This window comes from Stegastes partitus, unplaced genomic scaffold (genome assembly GCF_000690725.1).
Source record: "Stegastes partitus isolate 25-593 unplaced genomic scaffold, Stegastes_partitus-1.0.2 Scaffold88, whole genome shotgun sequence".
Taxonomy (NCBI): domain Eukaryota; kingdom Metazoa; phylum Chordata; class Actinopteri; family Pomacentridae; genus Stegastes; species Stegastes partitus.
This window is the reverse complement of record NW_007577819.1, coordinates 421544-431046: the sequence shown is the minus strand read 5'-3', so window position 1 is coordinate 431046 and position 9503 is coordinate 421544. Positions and strand designations below refer to the sequence as shown.

General features: G+C 41.6%; 1 protein-coding gene across 1 annotated transcript; it reads right to left on the bottom strand.

Moving 5' to 3' along the window:
• Nucleotides 1-266: 266 nt before the first annotated feature.
• Nucleotides 267-3106, bottom strand: LOC103353897 (G-protein coupled receptor 20-like). The gene is made up of 6 exons (XM_008277076.1): nucleotides 2909-3106; nucleotides 2548-2814; nucleotides 2212-2456; nucleotides 2035-2119; nucleotides 629-754; nucleotides 267-452 (listed from the first exon to the last, which is right to left on the bottom strand). The coding sequence occupies exons 1-6, from the start codon at nucleotides 3104-3106 to the stop codon at nucleotides 267-269; spliced, it is 1107 nt and encodes a 368-aa protein (XP_008275298.1).
• Between the last annotated feature and the right edge of the window lie 6397 nt (nucleotides 3107-9503).

Below are 9503 nucleotides of genomic sequence, written 5' to 3'. Positions count from 1 at the left end.
TGCAGATTGTTTCTTGGCATAAATGAAAAAGGTTTAGTTGCACTCAAATTGTTGCTCTTGTCAATGCTGTTGTTGATTCAAGTAGTTTGTAAAAGTTGTGGAGCCAACCCTGGATGTTTCTTGTTGTGAGTTTGTTGGTGCTTATTATTTTAAAAAAAGTGTCAGTCCTGTGCCATCACATAATGATGCCGTTGTCACTGGTCAGCATGTTGCAGAGTCCAGGATTCTGTAACTTTCAGTTCTAGGCAGCCCTTGTAAAACTGGGTCTACAGCGTGTGATTTGTCCCCAGATTGTCTCTCTGCAGTGCGCTGGGAATCTTGGTCATCATGATCACATTATTAGCGATGGCGTTGGCCGTCCCTCCCGAGGCCTTGGAGCTGTGCTGCATACTGACGATGTCTCCGCTGGTCTGCTCGGGCTCTGCTCGGCGGAAAAGATGCCTCATGGTGGCCTGAGGGCAGCAAGGGCAGTAAATAATTTAGTGAATCGATGAGTGAGAAAGAAAAAAAGAAAAAAAGTTGGATGAATGAGTGATGGATGGACAAATTATGGCTGGAGGGAAGGATGGATAAGTGGCAGAGAGGAACGAGGTCAGGACGGAGGAGGAGGAAACAACTTCAGTCTCACCTGGAAATTATTAGTAACAAAGCAGTAGACGACTGGATCCATGCAGCTGTTCAAGCTGCTGAGGGTGACGGTTAAGTGGTAAACGATCACATGATGAGGCATGTCGGGGTAGAAGTACACCACCACCTGCAGCACAAAGACACAATCACACACAATAATGAAAAGGATAAATAATGACAGCAGCTTCAGTCTTCCTTTATCAGCAACACATCTTGTTTTGTCTCGTGACCTCTAAACCACAAAGCAGTGCTGGTCATAGACTATCATCTGACATGAGTTGAAGCAGGGGTTCTCAACTGGTGGGTCGTGACCCAAAAGTGGGTCGCGGATCTGTTCTGGGTGGGTCGCGGGCAGCTGGTCAAAATTAAATAATGTATAATGTGCATCTCAGGTTGGACTTATTTTTTATTTTGAAAAAAATTTTATTTTGACAGGCACGGTAGCTTGACGTTCATTTTTAGTTTGTGTTGATGTTGGGAAGCAAGATGGCAAAGCGCGAATATGACCCGGAGTATTTAAAATGTGAATTTTCATACTAGGGCTGGACCTGAATAGCCAACTATTTGTTCGCTGTGCTGGAATCGGGATATCAATTCTGATCTCCAATTCTTCCCTCCCACTTTCCTGTCTGGAAAGTGGGAGGGAAGAACTTTGGAAGGGTCATGAGCGGGATTCAAACCTATGGCTGCTGCATCGGGGAGTATAGCCGCTGTACATGGGTCACCAGCTCAACCAGTTGAGCTACAGCGGCAGCCCAACTTTTTTAAGTATTTCAGTTGAAGATTAAAACAATACAACAAAAGTTTAGAAAATGTGTCGCTACTTATATACAAATTGTATAAATATACATATACTTTTAGGCACAGTATATACACCAACCTTTACAACTTTTAGGTGTAACAGCTCATCATGTTGTGTCTAATTTGTGTCTTTTTGTGGCTATTTTGTTACTTTACATCTTGATTACTCAGTTTTCTGTTGTTTTCTGTTTCATTTTTATTACATCTGTGTCGTTTTGGGTCTTGTTTGTGTCAGTTTGTGTTAAATGTTTTGTTCAGTTGACACAGCAGCCTGCTGTTAAAGGCTGTTCTTGTTAGTGACACCAAAAAGGCATCAGATTTTACAGTTTTGTAACCATATTTAGGAAAAACACTGTCAGAACTTGGTTGTATTTTTACAGTAATTTATTACAGCGATGACAATGTGCCATTCTAAATTGCAAAAACCGCTCTGGCACAGCTTGAGGAACACGACAAAGAGCCCAGAGAGGCCTTGACCTGGCCTCCAAACTCTTCAAATCCCAACCTGATCGAGGCATCTATGAGATGCGCAGCAAAAAGCCTGATGCAACCTACAGGACAAGAAATTTACATGTGAACAATGCATTTTAATAGCTGATAACTCACCTGTCTGACGTGGAAAGGTGTGAAGCAGACAGTGAAGATGATCAGCACAGTGGTCAGCAGCTGCACAGCCCTCCTTCTCCTCTCCCTGAGAAAACATAGGTAAAAGCATCACATTACTTGTGGGCCTCCGATGCTTTTATTGCTGCAGGAAGTCGTAGTTTTGAGCTCTAAACACACCTGCTCTGCTGCATCAGACGGCGGTCGGCCAGAGCCCACATGATGCGTAACGTAAAGACCACAATGATAACAAGGGGAAGGAAGAACTCGGTGATGGTGAGAAAGAGGAGCTTGGAGAGGCAGCAGCCCGTGTGCTGGAAGGCCGTGGACAGAAACGAGTAGGTGACCACGATGGCAAACAGCCAGACGGAGATGCACACACATTTGGCCACGCTGCAGTTCCTCCAACGCCGGGAAGCTTCGACCTGCGAGAACAAAAGAGAACTCAGACACCTTCTGGTTTTGAAGTCAGGATCTATCCGGCACGCTACAAAGAGACAGTCTGGCTTCACTCGCCTGCACGATGGCGAGGTAGCGGTCGACGCATATGCAGGTCAGAAACAGAATGCTGCAGTACATGTTGACGAAGTAGCTGAAGATGTGCAGGTAGGAGCAGGTGAGACAAGCTCCTCCGCTGTAGTAGAGCAGGATGCGGGTCGGCAGCGACAGGTTGACCAGGAGGTCCGTCACCGCCAGGTTGATGGTGTAGATCACCGAGGTGGTCTTCTGCTTGGTGCGGAAACAGAAAACGTAAAGTGCGACTATGTTGAGCACCATGCCCACCTGGAAAACAGACAGAGAAGGAGGGGAATTAGACAAACCGTGTTGATGTAGCAAAAGAGTAGAGATGCAAAAAGGCTCTGTAGAAACTGCCTACCAGGAAAATGAGAGAGTTTACGACCATGAGTGCGATCCAGAGGCCGTAGAAGTCGTTGTAGAGCCCCTCGTCTAAATGTGCCAGTCTCTGGAGATACGCCTCCATCCCACTTCTGTTAGCTGGACTGGATATCACAGGTAGGATGGGAAAGGATGTGTTGATGAAGAGCCAGGACTCAGTGCTGTTGAAGTTCATCATAGTGGGGATGTGACGCTGAAGAGCCTCGATAATGACGCTGATGAGGATCGAGAGGATGAAACGGATGAAGGTGAATCAGCGGTGGAGAAACTGTGAGACAAAATAACACAAAGGTTTCATTTACTAAAAAAAAAAAAGCTCCACATTACTTCCTCTTACTGTTTCAATACCACTTTAACCCTCAGGTGTCAATTCAAAAAGGTTACACAAAAGATTTTAAAGACAAAGATGTTGTAGTCAAAAAAATATTCAATATTCATGTTATTTTTCACTTTTATTGAGCAAGTTTTATTTACACACTTGTGATCACAACAAACAAATATTGTGCCTTTAAAAAAAATGCAACCCTTCCAATACAATTTTTTATTTATTTATTTTTACATAATATGCCTGCTGTTTTTAAATAAGAAAAATAAATAAAGAATTATTTTCCATATAATAAATACCAAGAAGAATTTTATTTATTTATTTATTACAGTCTGGGATATGTCAATAAGTAGCAAAAACAACCAGTTTCATTATTATTTTAGTGCAGTTTAAAAATTAAACTCACACCCAGGCATTTAAGGACACAAATGCCAACAACTTTCATAAAAATATTATATATTAATATAATTTTTTCACTTTCATTAAGTGATTTTCTTAACCACTATAGTCCAGATAAAACGACAAAATATGATTTAATTTTCAGGATTTTAACACAAAAAAATAAATAATTTTCCTTAAAGTAGCTGCCAAGGGAATTTATCATTTTTATTTATTTTTTTATTCTATTATTTTTTATTGTCAGTTTCACATAACAAATGTCTACAAAAATAGATTTTTTGATTTTCACACTTTGAGACATGTCAATAATTAGCATCAATATATTTTTTTTGTCCAAAAAACTCGACTTTAACTACAAAAATCTCCTTAAGTGTGATGTATAAATGTTATTTTCCACTTTCACAGAGTTTTTTCGGTACTGCTGGGTCACTACATCAACTTTAATACTTATCTGGAAAATGAAGCTGTTGTCTATGTTAGCTCTGAGCATCCTTCCTCCTCACTCCTCTGACATCTACTCAGTCTGTCTGACCTCAGACTGTTGCTGTTGGCACAGACACACTGACAAAACCACTCTAAACCAATATCTCATCTGTTTAGGCCGGCTATTTATAATAAAAAACTGTATTTATTTATTTATTGCTGCAGAAATGCTCTCTGAGGGGCAAAATTCCAGCTGTAATTGAAATTAAGAAATGGCAAATAGTTAACCTTCTCATAAAGTACAACATGTGCTTTATTAGGACCAATATGTGATTAAAAAAAAAAACAAAAAAAAAACTACATGATATGTGGTTTGCCCCTCTTCAGCAGCTCAGATCTCTTCCGTGCCTGCTTAAATCTCAGAGCTGGACTGTTTATTTACCTCTAAGATGGTAAATTCTTCTTATAATTGGAATAAACAGGGTGTAATTGGGAACACTGGTATGTTTGTGTGTGGAAAGGATTTTTAAAGCGAGTTTGAGTCTCTAAGTTTTATTCACTGGGTGTAGCTTAGATCTTTACAGCCTCAGTGACACATGTACGGCTAAAAAAACAAGTCGATGGAGAAATGAAACTTCCTCTAATCATCCTAAAATACCTGCTAAGTGTAAAATGTGCATTACTGGGAGGGAACAAGAAAATACGATGTCACCTTTGGGGCCTTTTTTTTTTACACGTCAAACTTTTGCCGTTTGGTGATAATGTCTTACATTAAGCAAACAAAATCCTGCAGTCGTGAGACTTTATAAAAATTAGTCACTGGAGTTAACTACGTGACCCTTTCCATATGGTGTTCTCAGCTGTGCAGAGGATATTATGCAAATGTGCAGCAGAATCTACCAGGTGGGAACATTAGACAGCAGAGAGCAGCCGCTGACAGTTAATATAAAGTACAATACGGCGCTGTTTAATTGCAAAAAAAATGCACAGAAACCTCGAGGTGGTTTGATTCATTTGACTCATTGATTTGATTGCAGATCTGAGAATTTATGTCGGAAAGCAACAGTGGAAACACAACAAGGGATCCACTGGCATTTGAAAAAACGAAACCAAACAGTCGAGTCACACGAGGTTAAACATCGCATTTTATGTTTGTAGCTTCTCAACGAGCGTGAAACCAGAATTGTCTGGAGGCTAGCACGCTACCGCATCCTTCCATGACAAATGCAGTTTAATTGCTCGTGTGACCCCCTCGAGTGGAAAAGTTTAAGAAGCGTTGTGTTGCGTTTGCTCATTGCTCACAACTAATCTCTCAGCAGAATAATCATCAGGCTGATGAAAAAAATATTCCGGCTAATGAGAATAACATGCTCAGCTGAGGGTGAGCCATGAATAATGTGATTCATCTACATGAACAAGACCAGTCCGGCCGCACAGCATTAAGACCACTGAAGGAAATAAATGGGTGTTTTCACAGTAACATCCCCTGATATTAGTCAGCTTATTGGAGCTAGTTCATCATCATTAACACCGCTAACGAGTGTTATGAGCGTCGCTCTGAGGAAATAAACTATTTACTTCTTCTGAAAAAAAAAAAAAGGACCAGTAATAAGTAATGCACTCCGGTGGTTCTCCATGATGGTTTGTTGAGTTGAGGAAAAGTGAGACTAAACGTTTCCTGAGCTGACTGGCTGCAGACTCTAGGAATGGCAATGATGATCTGTTGGTGCAACCTGTTTGGCCCAGAGAGACACATTTCAATAACTACTGGACAAATGGATTTAATGGTGGTCCCCCTGTAGGATGAACCCTAATGTCTTTGGTGATACACTAACACTTCCTCCAGCACCACCACACAGGTGACAGTTGGGGTTTTGAGCAAAATGTCTTGACAATCATCGGATTAATTACCATAAAAGTTTATTCTGACATTCGTGCATAAATTACGATGCACTGCAAAGTATTCAGACTTATTCCTGCGGCACCCTAAATTGCATTCAGGTGTATCTTGTTTGCTTTAATAAACCCCTGAACTGTCTGTAGAACCTGATAGAAACCCACCTGTGGAAAACTGAACTGATTAGAAAAGGTGACACCCATGTACATAGTAAATGATCACTTATATAGTGCTTTTATCCAAAGCGCTTTACAATGTGTTTCTCATTCACCCATTCACACACACATTCATACACCAATGGCGACAGAGCTGCCATGCAAGGTGCTGCCTGCCATTAGGAGCAACTTCAGGTTCAGTGTCTTGCCCAAGGACACTTTGACTGTGGAGAGGTGAGGGATCGAACTGCCAACCTTGCGATTGGAGGACAACCTGCTCTACCACCTGTGGGCTAAGGTTCCACAACTTACTAAAATCAAGCCATAACATCTAAAGAACCTACATCACAACTCTGTGGAGAGGCATAGATCAATTTTGAAATAAAAGAAGTTTGGAACCACCAGGACTTTTCAATGAGGTAGCTAGGGGTCAAAGAGTCACTAACAGAGTTCAGAAGTTTCTGCAAAGATGGAGAACCTGCCAGTACGACCATCTCACCAGCACTGTATTAGTCAGGCAACTAGACAAAACTCACCATGAGTCAAAGATACAAGACAGCACATACTGCTTTTACAGGACTAGGAGAGTCCAAGGAAAAGGTTTCTCTTGTCTGATGAGACAAAATTTTGTCTCTTTTGGGGGAACCCGAAGTAGCGAATTTATCTGATAAACACCAGGCACTGCTCATCATCTGGCTATACCATTGCTATAGTGAAGCACGGTGGTGGCATCATCATGTTATGAAGGGAGACTAGGGACAAGGAGGCAAATACAAAAGTAAGGCAAAGCATAAAGCCAAGACAAAGCTAAAGTAGCCTCAAGACTTCAGTCCTTGTTCTTGAGTGCGGCAGCCAAAGCCACAAATTTAACCTCTTAATACCTTTGTGGACAAACCTGGAGATGGAACTTGACAGCTGCTTCCCATCCAATCTGAAGGAGCTAGAAAGACTCAAAGCTGTAACTGCTGCCAGAGGGGCTTCTACAAAGTACGGATTTAGGGGTCTGAATACTTTTATAAATGAAAAATATCCCATTTTGACTTTTGATAAATTCACAAAAACTTGGACTAATTTTTTTTTCACTCTTAAGCTGTATTGAAAATAGATTGATGGAAATAATTGCACATTTTCACAGTCATCCATACATTTTCTACCGCTTATCCAGGGTCGGGTTGTGGTGGTAGCAAGACATCCCAGACATCCATTTTCCCAGCAATGTTTTCCAGTTCCTCCTGGGGGATCCCATGATGTTTCCAGTCCAGATGAGACAGATATTTCCTCCAGCGATTATTGGGGGTCCTTCCAGTCTCACATGCCCAGAAAACCTCCAAGGGAACAGGCCCATGAGGCATCCTAATCAGATCCGGTGACTTCTTTTGACATGGTTGTCCAAGCTAGTAACCCTATGCCTGAGGCTTTATCCAATCACCTTAAAGAGGTAACTCATTTCAGGTGTAATCTTGTTCTTCTGGTCATTACCCAGAGCTCATGACCATAGTTGAGGATTGGAAGGTAGATCAAGAGCTTTTCCTTCCAGCTCACCATGATGGGCCAGTATAACGCTTGCATAACTGTTGATGCTGCATCCATCTGTCCACCTCATGCTCCATTTTCCCTTCATTGGTCACCAAGATCCCAAGATATTTAAAGTCCTTTGCTTGAGGAAGCAACTCTCTCCCAAACCAGAGGGAGCACTGCATTGGTTTCCAGCAGAGAAACAAGGCCTTAGACTTGGAGGTGTGGATTCTCACCATCTCAGTGCACGCTAAAGGTCATGGTCGCATTTTATTAATTTAAAATCCCATTTGTTATGAAGCGCTATAAACTATATACACCATAAAGCACTGGAACACCGGTTTGCGAAGCCGCTAATTTGAACGAACCCAGATTTAATCTCGCGCATCACAGTTTCTATCCTACTGTTGCTCTTCCTCTTCCAACATCAAAGACAGCAGTGATGCAACGGCTGTAAAGTGATACCGAGAGGAGACCAGAGGGCCCGGAGGCAGATCACAAATAACATTGTCCAAATAAATTCCAGTAGCGTGGGAGGACTGTCTGGAAGACAGAAATATACAGAAAGGGAGAGAGACGGGGTGGGATAGTGGTGTATGGCTCTCACGCTGTCCTGCACCGAGTTATAGCTTTAAAGAGGAGCCCTCGAGGCAAATGGAACATTTTGTGGCGGCTGTAACTCTAATTTTAGAGACAGTTGTATTTGTACTCACAATAAAAGCTAAAAAGGGTCCTCCAATGGACCTCGAGTGGACAACATATCACAAAATTCTTTAAATACTTTACCTTGCATGCCAGTGATGATAAACTTTTGGATAAAAGACAGTTTCAGTTTGTCTAATGTAAAGATTATATGTGCATGCAAAGTACCTGTTCTGAAGATTTTTGCATTGATTGCATGTTGTGATTAGTCTGGATGAAACATAACAGTGGGACCACACAGATTAAAACTCACCCTGTTGAGAAAGCAGACCAGTCAAACGAGTAACTCAGCAAATGTGTGTCTGACGAAGTGCCTTCAGGTCTTAATCCCAGTGTCCTTCATCGCTGTCCCAGGATGCTTCAACTTTCAGTGACCTTTGCACACTTTCATCCACTTTCCTGTCTCGATAGTTCAGCTCTTCAGGTAGAATTTAATGTCTCTCTGCAGCGTGTCAGTCCCGTCTCTCCTCTCTGGTTCTCCAGTCATGTCAGTAGGCTGCAATAATCAACACTCTTCTTCAAATCCGTCCATCAGTGAGACATCTTTGTCATTTCTGTCACGTTGCCGGCCTCTCCTCTCTTACTCAGGTGGTTGTTTATCCTCTCAGATATTTCGGCCTCCGTCGGTGTGTCTTTCTTATTCTTCTCTTGTCCTCTTCCTCCTCCTTTTCGCATCATTTTCAGTCTTTGACTCTGCCACTTCCCTCTCTCACACTCTAAACCTCCTTTGGTCCGGTCCTCAGAGAGGAAGTCTTAGTGTGTGTTTACATTCTGCTGTGACACACACACACATACGACACTGCACACACACTAATGCCAGAGCACAAATATGCACACACGTAATATTTGGAACACTAAATACGTGATATAGTGTGTTAGTCCTTTTCCAAACCATTAAATTTGGCCAATAAAGTGGAGACTAAAAGGACGACTGTAAAATACAAATGATGAAGCGTCTGCGTGTTCCCTCACATAAAATATAGATACGTCCTCTTGACAGTCTGTCGGTTTTTCATTCATATTTCTTAAAATAATTTGTTTCATTAGTGGTTAATCTTAGACAGACCTTTGAAAAATACTGCAGAAACTGATGTCATCTCATTTGTATTTATGTACATAAAGCCTGAACTCCCTTGAAGACATTAGTTTGTGAAGAAAT

Bases quoted from the DNA above. Each gene is read 5' to 3' on its own strand.
- LOC103353897 (XM_008277076.1), bottom strand. From the start codon at position 3,106: ATGATGAACTTCAACAGCACTGAGTCCTGGCTCTTCATCAACACATCC. The intron at 2,457-2,547 runs GCGAGTGAAGCC...TTGTTCTCGCAG, and splicing joins GCTACCTCGCCATCGTGCAG to GTCGAAGCTTCCCGGCGTTG. The intron at 453-628 runs GTGAGACTGAAG...TGCTGCCCTCAG, and splicing joins TTGTTACTAATAATTTCCAG to GCCACCATGAGGCATCTTTT.